Genomic DNA, 25785 nt, shown 5'->3' with positions numbered 1-25785 from the left:
GGCTTCTTGGCACATATCCTCCAAGGCTAACCTCCACATCTGAGAGGTCCCAGTCTATGAGAAAGGAAAGATTTTTATGAAGCCAGATTAACTCCCTAATCTCATGGATCTCAAATTATGCTGTGAGCAGAAATATTTGGGGAACTGTTATACAGTTCATTGCCTCCTTTAATACACAAGGACTCCAAGTGAATTAACAAGAGGAGGGGTTAAACAAGCTTTAATGAGGAAATTTAGAGTCTAGGGATGGGCAAGAAGAAAAGGCACAGGTTCCCAGATCTTCCTATTTTCCTGACAAAGGCTGCTGGAGCCAGGATACTCTGCTGGACACTGATAGGTTGGTGTTCCAGGAGAGGTCCTTGCTGCCCTGTTGCTCTCCCTTCTTATAATACAAGTAGAAAACAACATTGTCAGTGTGGAGATAAACACACTACTTGGTGCCAGGCAATATGAATGTGAGATGTTTGCTTTTTAAACAAGAGTCGGCCAGGCGCGGTGGCTCATGCCTGTAATCCCAACACTTTGGGAGGCCAAGGCGGGCGGATCATGAGGTCAGGAGATCGAGACCATCCTGGCTAACACAGTGAAACCCCATCTCTACTAAAAATACAAAAAATTAGCCAGGCATGGTGGTGGGCGCCTGTAGTCCCAGCTACTCGGGAGGCTGAGGCAGGAGAATGGTGTGAACCCAGAAGGTGGAGCTTGCAGTGAGCTGAGATCGTGCCACTGCACTCAAGCCTGGGCAACAGAGCGAGACTCCATCTCAAAAAACAAAACAAAAAAAAAAAACAAGAGTCATCTGGGAAAGCTAGCTGTCTAGTATCTGGGAAGCTTGAGATCTTTGGTAAGTTTCAGCCCTTCTGTAAAGAGAAGGGGCCTCCTGTCCTATGGGAAGCTGAGTTTCTATTTTATACCCGCCTGCTGTGAGAAGAATGTTAGGGGGCAGAAGATAGTCCAAGTTAGCACTTTGTTCAAGCAACCTAGACTGTATTTCTAAGGCTCTTTCTGGACATTCAATTTGTCAAATCACATGAACGTATTAAAATACAAATGCCTGGGCCCCATCAGACTTGCTAGGTCTAAAGCAAGGTTCAGATATCTGGAGTAACAAGTGTCATAAGTAATTCTGATGTGTATGTTTTTATGTATGTAACCTGTGTGTGTGTATGTAACCCGTCTTTTGGCATCTAATTTTAGTCCCTTTCAGAGACTCATTTTCTCCGGCCCCTCCTGCCATAGACCCTGTGAAAGCTCACGCTACCTTTTCTATAGATAAAAACACTGCGATTGAGCTCTGAAGAGCTCTGTGTCTTCAGCACCAGCAGCCTTGTGTTAAATCATTTCTAATCTGCAGAAACCCCAGCATGTGAATTGAACTTGATCACCCAGTTGAAAGAAGAATAACAGTAGATGTTGGATCTTCAGGAAGCTGAAGAAGGCAGTGCCCAGAAATACCTGTCTAGGTGAGTAGTGTCATAAGAAGACAACCAATTTGATGTTGAGAAGATGAGATCTAGTCCAAGCCCTTGCAATTTGTTGGGTCATGTAGGCAAGTGACTCAATCTGTTTTCTATCTGTCAGATTAGTGGGTTGGCCTAGATGATGTCTAAATTCTGCTAAATCTCTGATAGTCTAGGACTGTAGACTTCTTTAGAAGAATACCTAAAGTATAATAATTGGAAGAAGGGTTGAGAGGCAAATGGGGATAGCAGTGTGGTAGTTATTATTTCTGAAATTTTTATTCTTTTCAATCCCAGGAAAATGGTTGCATTCAAGCTTGATCAAGTCATCTTTCTTTTTTCCACTTCTTTTTTCTACATTTGAGAGTTTTGATTCTTCTCATCCTTCTCCTCGCTCTCATTTTCCATGATTAATCAACTACCATAATAGGTCATTTTACCTTTTAATCCCCAACTCTCTGTCATCAGCTGGTACACCTGCTCATTTCCATTTGTTTGGGTTAGCATATTACCCAATAACTCTTTCCATATTTCTTGATGTCTCTGTGTTCACCATGCCCACTGCAAAACTCCTGCCTTTCATCTCTTCTGGCTTTGTTCTCCTCCACTATCCTTTTTTGTTTTCTCCTCATATAAAGTTGCTAGTATGCATGAATTCAAATTAGTTGTCTTTCTCTGCTGGTTTATTTTCTTTGCTCTCCACAGTAGACACAGATGACATTCACACTTTAAATGTCTTTCAGATAGGGGGATTTGAACTGAACCAAAGCATCAACACCAATCAGACTGTTTCCGAGGAACTAGAGTTTTCAGGGTCAGCAATGGAAAGCCTCAGAGGGAATACTGCTCAGGGTCCTACAAACAAAGAAGCCTATAAAAATGAAGGCCAATTATCAAGGCAGACAAAATGTCCTGCACAGAAGAAATCCTCTTTTGAGAACACAGTGGTCAGAAAAGTGTCAGTGACACTCAAAGAAATTTTCATGGGGGAGGAAGGCCCTGAATTCAATGAATTTAGTCTAAGCCCAAACCTTGATGCACAACAGAAAATTCCAAAGGGAGATGGATCCCCAATATCTAGGAAAAACTCCAAAGATAATTCAGACTTAATTAAACACCAAAGACTTTTCTCACAAAGAAAACCTTGTAAATGCAATGAATGTGAAAAAGCCTTTAGTTACCAATCAGACCTTCTTGTACACAGTAGACTTCACGGTGGACAAAAGCCTTTTGAATGCAACAAATGTGGGAAATCTTTCAGCCGAAGTACACACCTTATTGAACATCAAAGAACTCACACTGGAGAGAAACCTTATGAATGCAATGAATGTGGAAAAGCTTTTAGCCGGAGCACACATCTTAGTCTACATCAGAGGATCCATACTGGAGAAAAACCATATGAATGTAGTGAATGTGGAAAAGCCTTTAGCCGAAGCACTAACCTTAGTCAGCATCAGCGAACTCATACTCAAGAAAGGCCTTACAAATGTAATGAATGTGGGAAAGCCTTCGGTGACCGTTCAACCATAATTCAGCATCAACGGATACACACTGGAGAGAATCCCTATGAATGCAGTAAATGTGGAAAAGCTTTCAATTGGATCTCATCGCTTATTGAACATCAGAGAACACACACTGGGGAGAGCCCCTATGAGTGCAGTGAATGTGGGAAAGTGTTCAGTCGAAGCTCATCTCTTACAGAGCATCAGAGAATCCACACTGGAGAAAAGCCCCACAAGTGTAGAGTGTGTGGAAAGGGCTTCAGTCGAAGCTCATCCCTTATTATTCATCAGAGAACTCATACCGGAGAGAAGCCGTACAAATGTAATGACTGTGGAAAAGCCTTCAGTCAGAGTTCAACTCTGATCAGACATCAGCACCTTCATACTAAAGAGTAATATCTGAGCTTTTATTAATGTTAGCACAAGAACACATATACCTAACCTCCCACCACTGAAATATATATATTTCAAGTATATATATACTTGTTCTAATTTTCTTTTATTAGATACCTATACCTGTTTTAAGCTTTCATTCGTTCTCTCCATCTATCTATCCTTCTTTCCTCTCCCCTCCCTTCTTCCCTCCTTCCTACTTTTTCTCCCTCCCCCATTCTTTCTTTCTCTTTTCTCAAATAAGTTCGCAATAAAACAAAGGGATGACTCAAAAAACTTAACATATGAAATCTAATATTCTGAAGGGCTCCAACTTTAGAGTATAAAGCTACCTGACACCTTGTAGTTTCTCTGCTAATTTATTCCATCAAGCATGGGTCCCCGAACCACCAGGTTATCCTCTGTTTTCTAACCACATCAGCCCCTTCACATGAAGAGAAAATCCTGTGTGTGTGTCTTCATACTTGCTGGCTTTAGTACCAGAAGAGAGGGATCTGGCTTCAGAGCAGGACTGAAAACTTCTCACCAGTCTGGGGATAATAGTGTTGAGGCAAATTCATTCTCTTCACTTGCAAAAACAGATTTTTCTCATCTTCCTCCTCCTCTCACCTTTTTTGCGGTAGCATTTTTCCTCAAAGTATAACTCATTTTTTTACTAATGCCTAACTAATCCTAGTGTTATTTTATCACATTTTTACCAAGAATGTTCTAAAAATCTTGGAGACATTCCTCCATGATCTTGGGGAAAAAAGTTGCCAAATGCTGTGCTGTGCTGTTTTTTTTGTTTGTTTTTAATTTTCTTTCATTTACAGACTTCATGAAACTTACATTCTGTGGCTTTGACCCTCACCAGTCTTGGAAGATTGATCTCTCAAGGACAAACCCAGTGCCTATTTCTCAGACCTTTTTCTACTTGACATTTGCAGAATTGGCACTTTTTGCCACTGTTATGCCTTAAAGCTTGAGCTTCTTTCAGGATCCATGATTCTGTGCTGATCTACACTTTTCCTACCTCCCAGCATTTCTTTGATTGTCGATGATCAGCTCTGTGATTTGGGGCAAGGGTTAGGCCAGAATAATCTCATTTTATCAAGTTATAAAACTTGAGATAGTGCAACTAGATTATATACTTCTCGAAGACAGAAATCTTGGTTTGTTTGTTGTTTTATTTTTGAGAGAAGGTCTTGCTCTGTTGCCCAGGCTGGAGTGCAATGGCACAATCATAGCTCACTGTAGCCTTGAACTCCTGGGCTCCTGCCACAGCCTCCTGAGTAGCTAGGGCTGCAAGTGTGTACCACCACACCCACAATTTTAAAGTTTTTTTGTGGAGACAGGATCTCACTATATTGGCAAGGCTGGCCTCCATCTCCTGAACTCAAACAATTCTCCCACCTCGGCTTCCGAAAACACTGACATTACAGGTATGAGCCACCACACCTGCCAGAAATCTTGTTTTTGATTGATATAAAACATCATAAAGTGCTGAGTAGACACTAAATGCCCTGGAGTTATTGCTCACTGATTCCTCTTTATCTGTGATCAATCAACTTGACTTTATTTGATATAGATTAATAATTGATTTGTTTCTCTCTTTCTACTGCTGCTTCCAAGTTCTTGGTACCTCATGCCTAGATTACTAAATTGATCACTGTTGACTCACTACCATTATCTAGCTCTTTACTAAACTACTACTTTGTTAAAAAAAAATAGTCTACAGTTTCCCAGTGACCTCTGCCCCAAATGTAAACTTCTTTAACCTAAAGGTCTTTCATAGTTTGATCTACTTATTTACTTCCTTTCTCTTCTCAAAGATAATACATGCAAGCAGGCCTGTTTTTTGTCCCTACTGTACCCTCTTCTCACACTTTGCTTCTTTTCAAACTATTCCTTGGCACTTTTACGTGTCCTACTTTCTTCGTTGTATTCCAGAAACCTTATCCACCCTTTTTTAAAGGCCACGCTCATATCCTGACTCTGACACTTTCAGTCCCCTGCCTTCTTAGAAATCCTTTGTAGTGATGGTTTGCATTATTCTCCTGTATTAGACACCTTCTTTACTGTTTTCTGGTTCTTTCACAAGTACTTTTTTACATAAGCTGTTTTGAAGTTGTAAATCATCCTAAATCTTTTATAAGCCTCATATAATACATAGTACAATGCCAGCCTGGACGCTAGTTTTAATCTAAATGCATAGGGTTTAATTTAGCAGCATAATCTTTTTAGTCTTTTGAATGATGAGGTAACCTCATAGGTATTTTGGCCCATTTTGTTTTTCCTTGAATTACATATATAACTGACTATTTAGACTGACTCCTTTAGATCTCCTGGGATGCTGACCTCTTGGCTTTCCAATTCATGAGACTATTATAAAGAATAAGTGAGTTCATTCATGTAAAGTAGTAAAACAGTGCCTGACATAAAGTAAATGCTCAATAAATTCTAATTGTTATGATTCTACTAATTCACATCTGCCTATAGCTTTTTATTTTATTCCCTGCAGAGCCTTTAACTTCATTACTGGAAATGGAAAACTAGGATCACAATCAAATAAGCTAGAAGGTATTTCTTTTATCATAATAGGCAATAGCTATTTTATTATAACTCCATTGTGTGTAAAAAAATGACTCAAGATGGTGAACAAGATACAGTAAAATAGAAAACAACACATACAAATGAGCACTAGGAGATCAGGACAAGTTATGATAACCTACACGGGTAGTCAGTTAGGGATACAAACTGAGCATTCTGGCAACCAAAATGAGAAGGTCATTTGCTTACATTGTTTTAGAAGGAAAAAAATATGTCCATTCTTCAAGGAAAACAAAAGCTTTTCTAATACTTAGAATTAAGATGAATTACTCCATTGGTCTTCATGTAATTATACAATGTCTTTGATATAAAAAAATTATATTTCATAACACCTAGTATACAGCAGTTTCTCTGGTGAATAAATATTTAGTTCATAGTAGAAAGTCCAGAAAGGCAGATGCGAAGATTGTTCTTAGGATAGAGTGAGGTTCGCAGGAGCAGGGGGTAGAGTATATTAAGTAATGAAATATTTACTGGGTACCAGAAGAAATGCTCTTTGTAGATATTTGAGTACACTTATGCACCACACAAGGACATTTTGGTCAATGATGGACTGCAGAAATGACAATGATCACATAAGATTATAATGGAGCTGGAAAATGCCTATTACCTAGTGACATCATAGCACAATTATATGTTTGTGGTGATACTGGTGTAAACAAACTTACTGCACTGCCAGTCATATAAAAATATAGCACTAAAGGCCTAGTGCGGTGGTTCACGCTTGTAATCCTAGCACTTTGGGATGCCGAGGCGGGTGGATCACCTGAGGTCAAGAGTTCAAGACCAGCCTGGCCAACATGATGAAACCCCGTCTCTACTAAAAATGCAAAAATTAGCCGGATGTGGTGGCTCACGCCTATACTCCCAGCTACTTGGGAGGCTGAGGCACGAGAATCGCTTGAATCCGGGAGGCAGAGGTTGCCATGAGCCAAGATCACGCCACTGCACTGCATCCTGGGCAACAGAGTGAGACTCGGTCTCAAAAAAAAAAAAAAATAGCACTATGTAATACTTGATAGGAAAGTACTATGTCACTGGTTTGTGTATTTACCATACTTTTTATTGTTATTAGGTTGGTGCAAAAGTAATTGCAATGGCAAAAACTGCAATTACTTTTGCACCATTTTAATATTTTAGAGTGTACTTCTACTTATTAAAAAAAAAAGTTAACTGTAAAACAGCCTCAGGCAGATCCTACAGAAGGTATTCCAGAAGAAGGCATTGTTATCATAGGAGATGACAGCTCCATGCATCTTATTGCTCCTGGAAGACTTTCCACTCAGCTAAGATATGAAGCTGTAAAACAGTGATATTGATAATCCTGACTGCCCCTCTGTCTACACCTGGTTTCAAACATATGGTGTCAGTACTAGGCTGGACTGCACCAGCAGTCCAGGCAGCAGTGGCACCCCAACTAGACATAGCTGTGTACCGTGTCCTATTAGGAATACAAGAACACTCTTTCTAACAGTGAAGGCTCAGGGTCTAGGGGTGCCTCAGGCCCCATGGCTTTATCTTGCATTAGGACTACAGGTCCCAAGACCTCTTGCAACTCTGCTGCTAAGGGACTTATACTTAGCATACTCTACTGCTCTAAGTAGGTGCCCCACTTTGCTAAAGTGGATGTCTGTGCTGTCCCAGTCTAAGGGGTCGTTGCTCATGAACGCACCCATCCCACTATTGGGTAAGCCATCTGCACGACTGTAACCCGTCCAGCCACGCTCTTATGAACCTGAAGGGCAGCATATATGGTTACTAACTGCTTCTTTATTAATGAACACTGGGGCTCGGCTCCCTTCCATAGCTGGGACTAAAAGCTGACTGGCGCTTCCAAGCACTCCATATGCTGCTATAGGCCCTAGCCAACTCTATTTGTGGTTACATGCACATCTAGTTTAAATGGGCTCCCCTGGTTAACTACCCACAGGGCGTATGTCATCAGAAGGGCTGTTTCAGCCTCATTATCCCAATCCCAGGCAAGAGGGGTGTTGCCGCTTCCAAACCAGCAAGAGAACTAGGGGTTAACATAATATCATTAATAAGAAAATGATATATAATGGGGCTATACATATAGGCCTGCAGCAACACTATGAAAGTCCACTGTCGCCCTCCCATGAAGGCAAACTGTTCCTGGCTCTCTGGAGCAATGCTGATTGAGAGGAATGCATTGGTCAAGTCCACCACACAGTGGCACCATCCCAGTTCTGTTGTCAAACGGTCCATCAAGTCCATGACAGGTGGCACAGCTGCCAAGTCTTGCAAAACATCCACCCCCAAGAATGTCCTCAGGCATGCAAGAGACATACACAGTGCATAAGTGGAGAACCAAGCAGCCGATGCCCAGGTGCAAAGACACAGGTTTCACTTTCACTGACCAGCTTTCATAGCTGCCTATGCAGCCTTGCCTGGAAACTTATCCAGGTCCAGGGACCAGTGGATTGCCAAGTCCATATATGGCCTTTGGTTGTCTGGTGTCCCCTACCAAGCCAGGCACCTTGGCCAGTTCTCTTATTAAACAGAAAAGGCTTTACACTTCCACCAACTGCAGCAGGTACTCTTTGAACTGGAACACTCCGGCAGGACCAGGTTGAGCAGCAACATCCTTCTCCCGAATGACTTGCACCAAGTCTGTACACGACTGTCAACGTTACTTGCTTAACTCCTGCAACTTAGCAGGGGCACAGACACCATAGGAAGTGTGCTCCACCACAGTAGGGGGTCTCTGGCCCACCCTTGGGGCCCAGCAGCTGCCCATGCTCTATTTTCTGGCAGACCACTGGGCGAGCCTGTAACGGAGGTTCTTCCTCCCTGCGTGCATCCCGCAGGGACTGGGCAGACACTTCCTGCAGCAAAGTCACAAACATCCATCTGACTCTGACAGTAAAAGCATGCTGCATCTCAGTGCTGCGCACTTCCAGGTGCTTCAGCACCTTCTCCACACTTGCGGGGGACCCATCCGCTGCCTCCCGTGTTTCCACTGAAGCCCATCCTCGCAGCACAGCTGCCACTGGGTACCACAGCCCATGCTGCAGCCACATAGCCAACCCAGGAACCCTCAGGGGCTGAAGACCTATTCACCTCATCCCATTCTCATCGCCAATTGTTAGGTTTAGGGTTCGGGTCCAGCCCATGCTGAGGTACAAGGGAGTGGGTCCCTGGGCAAATAGCTAACAGAACCCTTGGCGGGGACGTAGGCAGGTGAAAGATGATTTTATTCAGCAGCAGCTCTCATCAGCAGCTTACTCACATAGCTCACTTACACCAGGTCTCTCACACTGTCCACCTTGTCTCGGCTGCTTGAGCCAGCCGCTCCCACACACAGCTGCAGGGCTGGCTGTCTCTTGCCTTCAGAGTTATCAGCTTAACTCTTTCTCTCTATGGGCATGAGCTGGTTCCTGGCTCCCCCTGCCCATCTGCCAGTTGGTCATTCTTCCTTACAGGGGCCAGTAGATTCACTCTCTCTCTGGGCAGCGGCGCCTGCACAAGAGCCATGTCAAGCTAAGCCCTAAGCACAGCGTCAGCAGGACAATTATACCTTTTACAGACAATAGTGGCTCAGAGCCAAGTATGAACTTACACAAACAGGTTATATAACAAGTGGAGGTGTGTGCCTGCATGCCAAACTCCCTGAGTCATGCAGGCCTGGATGTCCACCTTGGCCTATTCCTTGACCCAAACACATCCATGTACCTTACAGAAGGTGTCATCAACAAACCAGAGGCGGAGATGTCACTACAAGAATTGCAGCTCCATTACTTCAAAATGCATGATTATGATGGCAATTACTTGCTTGATGGCTTAGAACTCTCCACAGCCATCACTCATATCCAGAAGGAGAAAGGGAGTGAACAGGCACCACTAATGAGTGAAGATGAACTGATTAACATAAGAGATGGTGTTTTGAGAGATGATGACAAGAACAATGATGGATACATTGACTATGCTGAATTTGCAAAATCACTGCAGTAGATGTTATTTGTCCATTTCTTGGTTATATGCAAATGTGACCTGTGATAATGTGATTGAATACTTTGATAATGCAAAATAACTCATTTCCAACTACTGCTGCAGCGTTTTGGTAAAAACCTGTAGCAGTTTGTTACACCGGGGTGAGAAGAGATCAAGAGAAATGAAAGAGAAGAGAAATGGGACATCTAATAGTCCCTAACCACTATTCAATACATTATTGGACAAGGGCTTGCTTTTTAAAGCATCCTTTCAAGAATATTGAATAATTGGAGCTGAGTACTCAGGAGCTTCACTGTAGTAGAACACAGCTAGTTTCTTAATTTTAATTCATGTTACCTGAAAAGTAAAACAACAGGCTTTGCCAAGTGGGCGTTTTTCAGTAACAGTGAAGGAGTGGAGTGAATGCCAAATGTTTGCCCTGGTGGTTCCTATCTCTTCAGGTAAACATGGTCAGTATTCTCTAAAGTTCCCCTGGCCTAAAAGACTACTTGCTCTGGGCAAATGGATATTTATTAGACTATTTCAAAGCCACAGCATAAGAAGAATATAAATATTGAGTTCAGCCTAGCCACAGAGTCTAAGATTCTGTATCCTCCAGCCCTCTAGCATTTTGGAAATGATACACCACTGGCTTAAGTGATTAATCTTTTTCAGATTTTCAGTATTTTATACAACTTACTGCCACATCCTTATACTTTATTACTTTTCTGTCTTCTTCAACCTGGGAGAGACCTTGAATTTAAATGTTTTCTAATCAATAGTATTTTAGCTTTCTTTATATTTCTATTTCACTCTTGTTTCTAGGGTTTCTTTTTTTGCAGTTTAGGAACTTTTAGGAATGTCAGGACTTTATCAGCAGGGGTAAAACTACCAACTAGCCAAGCCAAAGTAGGAAGTGAAAAGATAATATACCAAACAATGATTAACCTGATAGAAGTTCTATTCAGGAGGAATATTGTTTAAATTACCTCTTTTAGCCTGAATACATGGATTCTTTTCAAATCAGGAAAGATTACAAAAGGAACCCTAAAAATCTTTTAACAGTGTGAATCTTAATAGCATTTGAAAATGAGAAGAAGTAACAGACTGTAATTTGGTTTATTGGATGTGATGGACATGCTGAAAGGATAATTGAATGGGAAAAAGAGACTGCATAAAATTTGCTATAAGATAGATGGAGACTTATTTTTTTTCTTAAAGTATTCTTATAAGAAAACATGGCTGGACGTAGTGGCTCATGCCTGTAATCCCAGCGCTTGGGGAGGCCGAGGCGGGCGGATCACAAGGTCAGGAGATCGAGACCATCCTGGCTAACATGGTGAAACCCCGTCTCTACTAAAAATACAAAAAATTATCCAGGCGTGGTGTCGGGCGCCTGTAGACCCAGCTACTCAGGAGGCTGAGGCAGGAGAATGGCGTGAACCTGGGAGGTGGAGCTTGCAGTGAGCCAAGATCGCACCACTGCACTCCAGCCTGGGCGACGACAGAGTGAGACTCCGTCTCAAAAAAAACAAAACAAAACAAAAAAACACAAAAAGAACAAACAAAAAAATATATATTTGTAAAAATGATCAAGTGTCAAGTATTTGTGCAATCATAGCTAACTTGTAAACTATTCTTGTAATATCTCATTATTTTGAAAGATTTATGTAATGAATTCTGGATATATGACCAATAAAAATGATGAAACAAACAAAAAAAGTTATAGTAAGTTAAGGTTAATTATTGAAGAAAAATATGTTAAAAATAAATTTAGTGCAGCCTAATATACAGTGTTTATAGTCTTCAGTAGTGTAGTCTTCATTAGATGAACTATAATGTCCTAGGCCTTCATATTCACTCACTACTCACTGATACCTAGAGCAACTTCCAGTCCTGTAAGCTCTATTCACAGCAAGTGCCCCATATATGTGTGCCATTTTAAAATGTTTTATACTGAATTTTTACTATACCTTTTCTATGTTTAGATATATTTTGATACATAAATATTTACCATTGTATTACAATTGCCTCTAGTATTCAGTACAGTAACGTGATGTACAGGTTTGTAGCCTAGAAGAAATAGACTATGCCATATAGTCTAGGTGTGTAGTTGGCTATACCATGTAGGTTTGTGAAAGTATACTCTATGATGTTACAAGGACAAAATTACCTAATGATGCACTTTTCAGAACATACTGCTATCATTAAGTGACATGACTGTAGTTTAATTCACCACATTATGGGAAGAGGAAATTAAAATATACAGATGTTGAATGACTTACACAAGGACCAGGATTTTACTCCAGTTCTGCCGATTCCAGTACTGGATCTCTTAAGCTGGAACCTAGCAGATCTGAGAAAGAAAGGGAACTGTGTAAGGAAAGTCAGAGAGGTGGGAAAATGTTCTCAGTTTGTTTAAGTAGGTGAACTGACTTGCTTATGGCAGAGGGTTCAAAGAAGTTGAAAAGAAATTGGTGATTTGGAATTTCATAGCTACATGATGGCAGCCTTTAATATTAGGTTGCACTTGGATTTCATCTTTTAAGCAATAAAGGAATTATGGGAGGTTCTTTTTTTTAGACGGAGTCTTGCTCTGTCACCCAGGCTGGAGTGCAGTGGTGCGATCTCAGCTCACTGCAACCTCCACTTCCCGGGTTCAAGCGATTCTCCCACCTCAGCTTCCTGAGTAGCTGAGACCACAGGTGTGTACCACCATGCCCAGCTAATTTTTGTATTTTTAGTAGAGACAGGGTTTCAGCATGTTGCCCAGGCTGGTCTCAAACTCCTAACCTCAGGTGATCCACCTGCCTCGGCCTCCCAAATTGTCGGGATTATAGGCATGAGCCACTGCACCCAGCTATGGGAGGTTTTTGATCATGGTAGTTAAGTCTAGCTTGAGGGTGAAGATTAATCCGGTAGAAGAGACTGTATGGTTCAGAAATAAGAAATGGTAGGCAGAAACTAGGTGGGAAGCTGGGGTTCTTAAAATAGCAGTATTGGGAAACAGAAGTGGCCAGATGAGGAAACTGGTGTCTTTGTGCTACTACAACAAAAACTTATGTGGGGTAATTTATAAAGAATTTTTTTTATCACAGTTCTGGGGGCTAGAAGTCCAATGTCAAGGCACCAGACTAGTTGGTATTTGGTGAGGGCTTCTGTGTGCTTTCAAGATGGTGCCTTGTTGCACAGCCTCCAGAGGGGACAAATGCTATATGGCTTCACAAAGCAGAAGTGACGGAAGGGCAAAGGAAGCTTAAAACTCCAGGCCTTTTATGAGGCACTAATCCATTCATGAGGAATGAGTTCTCGTGATTTAATCACTTCCCAAAGACTCCACCTCCTACACCACCACAATGGGGATTAAGTTTCAATATATGAATTTTGGGGACGTTCTGAAAGCAAACAGAAAAGGAAAGATCCAGTGAAACTGGTGACTAGATATGGGCAAGGGACCAGTGGCTACATTCTTTAAAGTGGTATTGTTACTTAACTTACATGTAAGCTATTAGGGTGTGCAGAGGGGGATTTCTGACACATACTCAGCAGTCATGAACACAAAGCATAATGTAGGTTGAATGTCTGATGAAAATAGCCTATATCTTCAATACAAAGTCAATAAGTAGAACCAGAAACTTTGGGGTTTGCAGTGAGGAAGTCCAGATAGAAGGCCCGAGGGTAAGAGTGATCCAGAGAAGTCAGACCTATTTTAAGAAGAAATTAAGGGTCTTTTAGTGTGGCCCGAATTACTGTGACTTGGCTTTCACATTGAAGTAGAACATCTTCAAAATAATCTCCTATTTTACAAGAAGCCTATATCTAGATGCTCGGCATGGGCCCTTACTTTTCTGTCAGCCAGCAGGTGGAGGGAGAGAAAGGCCCCTGTGGAGGCCAGCCGCCCTCCCTCCTCACTTGCCCAGGGCCCCATCCCATCCATTGGTGGGAATCCCAGTAGGTGAGGAAGGCATGACAGCTAATACTGTGGGGTGGATGAGGAGCCTCTGGGTGCTACTCTCTGGACGTGCTCCTGGTCCGTCATGCCCCCAGTAGGCTGGTTGGGACCACCACAACATGGTAGCTGTGGGCACTCCTAGAAGATGAGGGCCGGCAACTGCCAGAAACTCCATTTGACAGCTTTTGGGTGGAGCCGTGGGGGTTGGGTGGGGCGGTATTTAAAACAAGATCAGCCAAGAGCAAGAAGAGTTTGGTGTCCTGGAACTGGCCAGCGTCTCCTAGGAAACATAGTCTGTGGGGTTGCACGCTCAGGGCCACACAGTTCCACAGTAGGTAGGAGTTGCCCCAGGCCACCATCAGCGAGGTGAAGCAAATGCTCAGAGCAGAGAGCTGGGCTGGTTGGGTCAGCACGCCTTCACTACTGTCAGGAGCAGTGTAGGGTTAGAGACAACCAGGTCCACGCATCTGTGTCTTTCCACAATGTCAGGCTTTTACTAATGCTATTCCAGTCACAAAAGTCATGAGCTACATGCAGTTCCCAAGGTGGCAATTCTCCTTAGTACTTCCCCTTCACTCTGTAGTCAGAGCTATGGGCACACAGGCATAAGCCACTCCACAAGTCAGTCAATATTGTAAATATTGACGAAAAGAGTCAAACTCTAAAATATTTGAAGAGATTTATCCTAAGCCAAATATGAGTGACCATGGCCTGTGACACAGCCCCAGAACATCCTAAGAACATGTGCCCATAGCTTGGCTTTATACATTTTAGAAAGACATAAGACATCAATCAATACATGAAAGATGTACATTGGTTTGGTTGGGAAAGGCAGGGGCTTCCAGGTCATATGTGGTGAGAGAATCACTTGAGCCTAGAAGTTTGAGGCTTCAGTGAGCTATGATTATGCCACTGTACTCCGGTCTGAGTGACAGAGCAAGACCCTGTCTCTGAAAGTAAATAAATAAAAATTATATGGCAAAGGATATGAAGGAGATAGAAAGAATAATCATAGGATAGTAAGATTTAAGAGGCCGGGTGTGGTGGCTCACGCCTGTAATCCCAGCACTTTGGGAGGCTGAGGTGGGCAGATCACCTGAGGTTGGGAATTCGAGACCACCCTGACCAACATGGAGAAACCCCGTCTCTACTAAAAATACAAAATTAGCTGGGTGTGGTGGCACATGCCTGTAATCCCAGCTACTCAGGAGGCTGAGGCAGGAGAATCACTTGAACCTGGAAGGCGGAGGTTGCCATGAGCCAGAGATTGTGCCATTGCACTCCAGCCTGGGCAACAAGAGTGAAACTCCGTCTTAAAGAAAGAAAAAAAAAGAGATTTAAGAAAATGAGTTTGAGGGAACTCAAGACAGTTAAATCCACACCTTTTATGGTTTGGGGAAAAGCTTTAATTTTTCTCTCAGGTTATAAAACCAGTCAAATTCATTTTAATATTCTCTCAGAAATATTTAAATTGATAAAACATAATGTTCACTCATTTTTAATTATGACAAATTTAAAACATACACAAAATTAGAGAGACTAGCAAAATGGACTCCTCTATGCTCATTGTTCAGGTTTAACAGCTATCAAAATTCCGCCAAATTTGCTTTATTTGTCCCTTTTTTCTTCATTTTATTCTTTTGATATTTTAAATAAAACTGAGACATCATGTGGTTTCATTCCTACATATTTCATTATGCATTTCTAAAAACGATGGACAATTTCTTACCTAACCAAAATGCTACTATCATACTTAACAAAATTAACAGTAATTCCTAGTATACCCTTCATTTTGTAAATAAAACATGACTTACTCTTCTGTTTGGGAAATTTGGAAGAAACAAAGGTAGCCCTGGGTCTGGATTTGGATCCATGCTAAGTTTAGGGGTTGAAACTGGACCTTTCTTCCATGTGACTCTCACCTTTTCTATTCAGATCCTGGAGTAGAACTGCATTAGCTGAACTCAATGGATCCTTCAGAGCATTGGCTTCCTGCTGGGGAGCTGGAGATTTGAGATCTCAGAACTACTTTCTAATATTCTTGTTCACTATGCATCTTCTCTGATAAGCCTGGTCCCATCATTGATAATTTCCTCACAGCTTCATAGTCTAAAATTACTCACTGAACAATGAACATGTGGAAACCAAAATTGAAAATATCTAAACCATCAGTAAATCCTGTTGGCTTTACTTCAAAATTGTTCTAGAATCAAACCATTTGCCACCACTTTCACCCTGAACCAAGCTGCCACCATATCTCTGCTAGACTATTGCCTAACTTATCTCTTTGTTTTCATCCTTGTCCCTCTCAACCACCCCCATCGCTCATACAGCCTATTTTCAACACAGTAGCCAGAAGAATCCTTTTTAATTGTTTGTTAAATCATGCTGCTCCTACTCAGAATCTTCCAGTAGCTTTTCATCTCACTCATAGTAAAAGCCAAAGTCCTTACAGTGACCTACAAGGCCCCACATAGTGTGGTCCTTCATGACCTCTTGAGTCTAATCTCCTATTGCTCTATTCTCTTTCACTTTACTCTAGCCACACTGGCTCTTTGTTATTCTTAAACATACCAGGCTACTCTTGCCACAGAACTTTCACATTTGCTATTCCTTCTGCTTGCAGGGCTTTTGCTCAGATATCCGGATGGCTCTTTCTTTCTCTCACCTTCTATGACACCTTTTTAATAAGCTGTTTCTTGTTACCTTATTTAAAATTATGATACATATCCCATTGGTGTTTTGTATCCTATCTTGCTTTTTTTTCTTCATAGTATATACTCTATACTTTTCAAAGATTTTATTATCTCCCCCTTCAGTGAGACACAGGTGAGAGTTCCCCATAAGCAGGAAGAGAGGTTAGCAAACAATAGTGTTATCTAAATGCAACTTTAAACGATCTCTCCTGGCCTTTACCATTTGGAAGTGAGTAAGGTACAGGAAAATTACCTAAAATACCCATGGGCTCATGCCTCATGATAGTATGTGACCCTGGGCAAATCATTTAATCTCTTTGAGGCTGTTTCCTAAAATGTAAAATGTTGTTAAAAGTATCTTCCCTTCCTACCTCACAGGGATATTTTGAGAGGAATATGAAATGACAGGAAAAGTCTGTAATGAGCAGTAACCATCTGTAATGAGTAGACAATGGGCTGGTTGTAATCTCAGGCTATTGATGAGCTGGCTATAACTCAGTGGGGGCTGTTGGTGGGCTGAGCTACTCTACAGTTGGTTCGGGAAGCCCAAAGAGAAAAGGACTGTTACATAAGTCCTGAGTCAGACATCAACTTTATGCTTCTAATGAGTAATCGTTGCTTAGAAAGGTTATATGATACTCTATTTTTCTCTATCTTGGTTTTCAGCTAGCCACATTTTAGTAAAAAAAAATTATCAAAGAAAAATTTTAATGTAGAAAACCCTCTGTAATTATATTTCTGTTACTGGAAAAGACTGACACTGTTGGAACTTTCAAGAAAAAAAATGCTTTTCTCTAACTTTAGGAACTTCAGTGTTCTAAGGACATGAGTTTGAGAATTATTGGTATAGGAGTTTAGCATATGAGGAGAGGAGGTTTTTCTTGGATGCAGGAAGGAATTAAAGAGACTGACTGTAACATGGAGTTAGTCTCAGGGTGCCAAGGTCTACCATATACTTTATGTTTTGGAACATTTCTTACCTCAGAAATCCCATTACTTCCTTTGAAATACAGGGACTAAAAAGCTGTTCCAGGCTTCTCTTATCATGTAAAATGAGTCAAGACATTATAGTGGTTGAAAAAGTGGGCTCTGAAGTTGGAATCCTGGTTCTGTCATATATTGGCAGTGTGACCTCAGGCAAGTTATTTAATCTTTCTGTGTCTGTACTAGTTTGCTAGGGCTGCCATAACAAAGTACCACAAACTGGGTGGCTTAAACAACAGAAATGTATTGTCTCACAGTTCTGGAGACTGGAAGTCCCTAATGAAGGTGCCATTAGGGATGCTTCCTGCTGATGGCTCTGAGGGAGAATCTGTTCCAGACCTCTCTCCTAGTTTCTGGTAGTGTCAGTCATTATTTTGCTTGTAGATGGCATTCTCCCTGTATTTTCACATTATCTTGCCTCTTTACTTGTCTCTCTCTGTGTCCAAATTTTCCCTTTTAAAGGATGAGTCATACTGGATTAGGGCCCATCCTAATGACCTTATCTTAACCTGATTATCTGCAAAGTCTATTTTCACCATCTTTTGGGGAGGACACAATTAAACCTATAACAGTGTCTTAGCTTCCTTGTCTATAAAGTGAGAATGGTGATAGCTACCTAATAGGACTATCGTGAGAGAATTTTGAGTTAAGAGATGGCATATGTTTAGAATAATTTCTAGTCTATAACAATTACCCAAAAGGATAGAGGGTAAGGTTTACTTATGTAGACTTGGGGAAATGAATAAACCTAAATTGAAAGGCAGATCATCTAGCAAGGATATCTGTTACCAGGGCAGATTTGGCTCATCATGCTTTCTAGTCCTTTCTCCCTATCTTCTGTGGAACAAGCCTACTGCCCACTTCTCTGGTATCGTGACAATATCCTAACAACCATGAGAAGGACTTGCCTTTAGTTTCAGGTATAAGGATAAGTATATGTCTCTGTTTGAATCTCTCCTCCCCTTATTTTTCCCATTCATGGGACAGTGTTCAAAAGGCATCAGGTCTTTCAAATATCATTTGGTATTTTAGGAGAGCTGAGTGTCACCCTTTGCCAGTCATTCCCAGGGTGTGTGATCCTAGACAACTCTTTCTCTTATCTGGATCTCACTGACCCCTGCTATAAGAGTTTCATTAATTGCTTGAGCCCAGGAGGCAGAGGTTGAAGTGAGCTGAGATCGGGCCACTGCACTCCAGCCTGGAAGACAGAGCCAGACTCTGTCTCAAAAAAAAAAAAAAAAAAAGTTTCATTATTCACATTTACATAGAAATTTGGAATTTTCAAAGTAATTTTGTTATGAATTTGTCTTATTTAAGCCTCACAACATCGTATTGCAGTAGGGTTATTATCATTCCATTTTATAATAATATTGAGGTTTAGAGAGATGATTTAGTTGAACAAGATGACACAGATAGAAAAATCCCAAATTATCAAAATCTAGTCCCTTGACTCTTGAGTACAGTGCTTTTTGCATTATCCTGCTGTGTCTGAGGGATACTTTGTCTTCTCATTTGCCTAAGACTGAACTAGTGGAACATCCCTTTGTTAGAATGGGAAGACCAATCCCCCAGGCATTTAGTCCATGCCTATCCCAATTCTGGGGGTCATGAAAGAGTTAAGGCAGTATAGCAAAAAGAAAAAAACACTTCCAAAATGCTTTGAAAAATAAGTATTTTCTAGTTTCAAAGTGACTCTAAGAGGAAATTACTGCACATTGCAAAGCAAAAATGTCAAAAAATGTATTTTTTCACTCCTCTTTCTGATTTTGATCCCCATTTTTCCTATCTCCTTCCTCAACTCTTTATCAAAACCCTATTCCAGCCTAATTTTCCATTTTCTTGCTCGTTCTCTTTCTCTCTAGACAATTCTGGTTTGTTTTTTTTTCCTCAATCCTTTCAGGGTTCCAGGGATGTTGGACTTTTATCCCCCATTTTCTGAATTCCCATGTCTCATGAGACTGCCTCCCAAACTGGTGTTGGACAGAGGAGGGAGACTGGCTTTCCACTTCTTTTTCTGACCTTGGCTCAGAACTTTGAGAAATCCTGGAGAAGAGTCCAGGACAGCCTCTGCTTGCCAAACTCTATATAATCATGCACACATCCTTTCTTTTCTCGTCCTCAATTTGCCCGTGTGTAAATAAAGAGATTGGATGGACTTCATTGCTTGAGGCCGATTCTGATTCTGAGAGTCTAAGTAGGACAACTTCCTCCAGACAAGCAGGGCTTTAATGATGAAGTGAGAAAATGCTCATAAGGATATTGTTAAATAGAAAACCTGAATACCAAACTACGTATGTAGTATAATTTCAGCTATGTAAAACAAAATAATTTACTAATTCAACTTATATGTACTGAGCACTCTACAGTCTACAACTTTTTCATTTTTTTTCATGTTGACACTATAGGAGATGCCTTACTAGTGTCATATGGACAGGGGCTGACCAGCTAAGCCAAGTTTCGTGGGCTGTGAACCTCAGCCCCATAGGTCCAGAAACTGGCTATTTTTCAGGGCACTGATGTTACAGAGTCTCTTGGGGACAACTCACAATAGCAAACCTCACAAAAGACAGTTCCTAAATATATTTTGCTGAATGCTAATGGAGGCTGTATCTTTCCAGTGAAATAATTCGTGGGTTCCATGTTTTAAGGTGTCAGAGAGAAGACTGCTTGTTGATCCTTGAGTCAGAGGCCAGGGAAAAGGTAGTCATGAGTGAGAGCCTATTCAGGCCACAGGGGCATGTTTATGTGTCCCCGTGCCATAACAGAGTACATGTTGCTAGTGACTAATATGCTCCTGGGTGGACTCCACATCTCTTCAGCCCTGGATAGGACCTGGCAGATCCCAGTCCTTGAGTTCCAGGGTTTTTAGCTCCATGATGACCATCTCCATTTGGTTAATATATTTTGTCCTGAGATTGGCACATTCAACTTTTCATTTTTATTTCAATTCATTGATTAGGTAAATTTGTATTCTACTTACAGTATATATTTGTGCCTGTTTTCCTCCATACTTGTTCACATTTGATATTGACAATAATTTTAATTTTTTCTGCCTAATAGGGAAAATGGTATTTCATTGTAATTTTAACTTGCATTTTTCTGACCCTAGGCAGTTGCACATGATGGTATAAATTTACTGCAGATTTTTTTCTTTTATGAATTTTAATTTATATTTTGTATTCTTTTTGCTATTTGGTTATGTGCCTTTTTAAAATTGATTTATAAACATTACTTATATATTCTGGGTATTATGCCTTTATTTGTTCCACATTCTCTTCCCAGTCTGTAATATATGCTTTAATTTGGCTTCTGTCATTTTAAATACAAAGGTGCTAAATTTTAATGTAGTCATGAGTGTTTTCAACTTTTAATTCATGAGTATTTTTATTTTTTTTTGGTCTCATGGTGTCTTCCCTACCCCAAAAATGTAAATCTAGTGTCCTATATTTTAAAATATATTTTAAGTTTGTTTCTTCACACTTAGAACCTTTAATCCATCTGATATTTATCTTGTTAATTGTTTTTTCTATATTCATAGCTAATTTTTCCAACCACTTTTTAAATTTTAATTTTAGTATTTATTTATTTATTTTGAGACAGTCTTACTCTGCTCTGTTGCCCAGGCTGTAGTGCAGTGGCACAATCTCAGCTCACTGCAACCTCTGCCTCCCAGAGGTTCAAGCTATTCTCCCGTCTCAGCCTCCCAAGTAGCTGGGATTACAGGCCTGCACTACTACCTTGGCGAATTCCTTTTTATTTTTTAGTAGAGAAAGGATTTTGCCATATTGGCCAGGCTGGTTTCAAACTCCTGACCTCAAGTGATCCACCTGCCTTGGACTCCCAAAGTACTGGGATTACAGGCGTGAGCCACCACAGTCGCCTACCACTTTTTTAGAGATGTTCGTTATCTTCCTAAGATTTGAAGATCCTAATTCAGACCTTGTTTTGTGATTCTGTACACTTTCCCTGCGGGATACATATTTAATTTCAATATTCAAATAGATTAGATAGATAGATAGATAGATAGATAGATAGATAGATAGATAGATAGATGATAGATATAGATAGATAGATAGATAGATAGATAGATAGATAGATAGATAGATAGATAGATAGATGTCTAAAGCTTTCTTAAGCCCAGGCTAGTATCTCCATACCTTCAACAGCGAAACCCAAAATCCTTGATTTATCAGTGACTCATCTCTTCTCATGCTCCACAACAATATCTTACAGCAAATCCACTAAAATATATGTAAAATCTGACCACTTCTCATCACTTCCACTGTGACTACCCCTGTCTGGGCCACTGTTATCTCTCACCTGGATTCCTGCATTGCATTTCTCCCAGCTTTCTCACTTCCCCCCGTGCCCCTCCACAGCCTCATCTCAGCTAGCAGCCAGAAAAATCCTGCTAAAACTGAGTCCGATTGTGTCACTTCTTTGTCCCAAAGCCTGCACTGGCTCCATATCTCACTTGGCTATGCTCACTCCTTAGGTCCCGAAGCCACTATTCCCTTTGTCTGGAATCCTTTTCCCTTTCACATCTGCATGGCCAAATGCTTTATTTCCTGTCAGTCTTTGCTCAAATAGCATTTTCTCAAGAAGCCTACACTGCAATTGCAACCCTGGTTACTCTCCACAACCAATCTTGATACTCTACATATTTTCCATAGCATTTATTGCCCTCTAAATTACTAAGTATCCAATAAATGTTTCTATGGATTATAATATTCCCAGGTACCCAACAAACATTTGTTTAATGAATGAAGGAACCATCTACTAAATACTTCCTTTTGTCTCTCAGGCATTTCACATTCAGCCTGTTCAAAATTCACTAGTTTTTTCCCAAAACTGTCTATTCCTCTATGCTAGATGGTTAAGAGTCAGTTTCTTTCAACTCCCCCTTACTCTCACCATGACAGTCTTCTCTGGCCACAACTGTGCAGTCTGTGAGCACCAAGCGCTGCTCCTTAATCCCTCCTCTCCCTACTGTCTCTCCATGCCCAATGTTAGCTACCCTGGTTGAAAGGCACATCATTAATAGTTGCTGGTGTCTGTGAAGAATGTCCCACCACACCATATGTCCTCAGGGGAATATAAATTAAAATAATAATGAGATACCATTATACATCTATGAGCACGGCCCAAATCCTGAACACTGACATCACCAAATGCTGATGAAGGATGTGGACGAATAGGAGCTGTCATTCATTGCCGGTAGAGATGCAACATCATACAGCCACTTTGGAAGACAGTTTGGTGGTTTCTTACAAAACTAAACATACTCTTACTATACAATTCAGCAATCGCACTCATTGGCATCAATACAAAGGAGCAGCTTCATTCACAATTACAAAAACATGGAAGTAACCAGTATTTCCTTCAGTAGGTGAATGTATAAACAGCAGTACATCCAGACAATGGAAGATTATTCAGTGCTAAAAAGAAATGAGCTATCAAACAATGAAAAAACATGGAGACAACTTAAATGCATATAAATATGTGAAAGAAGCTAATCTGAAAAGACTGCATACTGTATGGTTCTAACTATATGACATTCTAGAAAAGGCAAAAACAGACAGTAAAAAGATCAGTGGTTACTAGGAGTTAATGAGGGAGGGATTAACTGGTGAAGCACAGAGGATTTTTAAGTCAGTGAAACTACTCTGTCCATACTCCAATGGTGGATACATGTCACTATATATTTATTCACGTCTACAGAATGTACATCAAAAATAAATCCTAATCTCAACTATGGACTGTGAGTAGTAATATGTGTCAATATAAGTTCATGAATTGTAACAAATGTACCATTGAAGGAAGTTGATAATGGGAGAGGCTATGCCTTTGTGGGAGCGGCTGGTATATGGAACATATCTATACCTTCCACAGTTTCGTCATGAACCTAAAACTGCTATAAAAAATAAAGTCTATATTTATCCAATCTTAGGACCAAAAATAAATAAGAGATGAATTAATTAATCAAGGCAATGATCATCAAGGGCTGACAGCATAACCATTACATACCTCCCAATATTAGTATATGACACCACCTATGAAGTATCTGTCCACGTACATATATATGACACTAATCAAGCCCCTTGAGTTTATTAATTTATAGGAAACATGAACAAAAGATATATGTTAAATGACACTGGAGGAATATAACTAACAAAATACAGTACAACTATGGGAAACTATATGACAACCCGGCTAATTCAACAAAAAACTGAAAGATGGAGTTTGGTGATTGCGTGGTCCCCTTGAACCATCCGAGGCAACTATGCATTTTCTCTAGAAATTCAGAGAGCAGGCCTGGTGTGGTAGCTCACGCCTGTAAATCCTGGCACTTTGGAAGGCTGAGTGGGAAGTGATCGCTTGAGCCCAGGAATTTGAGACCAGCATGGGCAACATAGGGAGACCCTGTCTCTACAAAATATTGACAAACTTAGCCAGGCTTGGTGGCACATGCCTGTGGTCCCAGCTACTCAGGAAGCTGAGGTGGGAGGATCGCTTGAGCCCAGGAGCTTGGTGGCACATGCCTGTGGTCCCAGCTACTGGGAAAGTTGAGGTGGGAGGATTGCTTGAGCCTAGGAAGTCGAGGTTGCAGTGAACCGTGGCTGTGGCACTACACCCCAGCCTGGGTAACAGGACGAGGCCGAAAAGAAAAAAAAAAGAAAGGAAGGAAGGAAGGAAGGAAAGAGAAAGAAAGAAAGAAAGAAAGAAAGAAAGAAAGAAAGAAAGAAAGAAAGAAAGAAAGAAAGAAAAAAAAAAAAAAAAAAAAAAAAGAAATTCAGAGACCACTCTGGCACATACAGTAGAGTCTAACGACAAATGGTCTGGACCGCCTGATGTTGGGGGTGACTGTATAGATTCCACACATTCCACTGATACCCCAGCCTGAAGCAACAGAGATGTTTCTTTTCGATGCTCTTTTTAAGCGTTCTGAGATGTCTGTTTTTCGCTTTTTTACCCTTTGAAGATTGATTTCTTCTCCCCTTTAACCTTATCTTTCTGTAATCCATATCCTTCTGTGAGGCTTGGAAACAAAACGACAAAAAAAAAAAAAAAAAATCTACCACTCACCACCTCTTTGATAATTATGGAGGATTTTGCTGTTTTACCTTAATCCTAATCTTCCCTGGTAAAGCAATCAGAAATGGCTTCAATACCAGCAGTTTTTGGATATATTCCTCATGTGATTCTCCTGTTTCCCAAAATCTCAAGCTGGAAAAGCTCTAGGTCAGGTCTGTTTTTCCTGGAAAAGATTCCTGTTTCCCAGAGGCAAATCAGCACTATGAACGCCATACAGTTACTATCTGTTCCCTGCAGTATCGCCCAAACCCGATACACTGGGCTGCACTTTTCCCCATTGTCAAACAAGGGCTCCAAACCTAGTTTCAGAGTCTGACACACAGGAACTTTCCTATACCAGGAATTTCTTTCGTATACAGCACCCGGTTATACACAGCTTTCTCTCTCGTCCTCTGGATTCAGTGTCTGCCGTTATGGGGTTCATAATCGAGATCCTAGGTCCCTCATCCTCTTTAATAGCAGGCAAGGGCGCGCGCAGAGACTCAGGTCCCTTCTCCCAAAGTAGAAATGGCCTTGAAAGGAGGCTGAACCTCGGAAGTGGCCTCGGAGGGAGGCCCAGCAACCGCGCCCTCCTCTGCAATGCCTCTTGGATGCTAGTTGGGTACGCGACCTCAGTCTGCGAACTACAATTCCCAGAAATCTCCGAGCTGCTCATCGTCACAGTGCCTTAGACTCCATTCCCCAGAAGTCTTAGGGAGGATTTCCACGCGCCTCAGAAACCCCGTGTGAGGTCATCGGCTTTCACCCTAAGAATCTAAGGCTAGCTGGGTGGGTAAAGTGCTGTCTCTGTAGTGGGTCTCGTTTTGCGGGGATTGTCCAACAGGAATCGCTTCTTTTCACTTCTTTTTCTAACAAAGTGATAATTCAGAATGCTACCTTTGTCCTTTTTTTTGTTAGATTTTATTCACTTAACATGTATTTTCCAAGCCTATTACATTCGTCTACATTTCTGATTTGTGGGCTGTGAGATTGAAGAAAGATGAGCCACTAGATAAAGGTTTTCACTATCATTATAATAATTCAGTCCATCAAAGAAGGCTTGAACCTTCCCCCAACATTTTCCCTTCTAACCCCTCCCCTTCTCTGTCCTCAGCAATACCCACAAATACACACCCTGAAAAGCATAAAGGGACGAAAAGCAAAAAATAAACACCGCTCAGATC

General features: G+C 41.0%; 2 protein-coding genes and 1 pseudogene across 4 annotated transcripts in view; all 3 read left to right on the top strand.

Moving 5' to 3' along the window:
* Positions 1-5820, top strand: part of ZNF391 (zinc finger protein 391) — a 28299-nt gene extending 22479 nt beyond the window's left edge. For all 3 annotated transcript variants that reach the window (XM_055264194.2, XM_055264192.2, XM_055264191.2), the window contains exons 2-3: positions 1355-1463; positions 2204-5820. In XM_055264194.2, the coding sequence (XP_055120169.1) occupies positions 2282-3358 (1077 nt within the window). In that variant the 5' untranslated portion in view covers positions 1355-1463; positions 2204-2281 and the 3' untranslated portion in view covers positions 3359-5820. The remainder of the gene's footprint in view (positions 1-1354; positions 1464-2203) is intronic.
* Positions 1-25785, top strand: part of LOC129473563 (uncharacterized) — a 687223-nt pseudogene that overhangs the window by 267316 nt on the left and 394122 nt on the right.
* LOC129473581 (multiple coagulation factor deficiency protein 2 homolog) lies at positions 9299-10142 on the top strand. The gene has a single exon (XM_055264228.2). It carries the CDS (start codon positions 9563-9565, stop codon positions 9914-9916), a length of 354 nt encoding a protein of 117 aa, XP_055120203.1. The 5' UTR covers positions 9299-9562; the 3' UTR covers positions 9917-10142.

The sequence above is a fragment of the Symphalangus syndactylus genome, chromosome 23 (genome assembly GCF_028878055.3).
Source record: "Symphalangus syndactylus isolate Jambi chromosome 23, NHGRI_mSymSyn1-v2.1_pri, whole genome shotgun sequence".
Classification (NCBI taxonomy): domain Eukaryota; kingdom Metazoa; phylum Chordata; class Mammalia; order Primates; family Hylobatidae; genus Symphalangus; species Symphalangus syndactylus.
The sequence above is the reverse complement of the archived record's forward strand: the minus strand, read 5'-3'. Positions and strand labels throughout refer to the sequence as shown.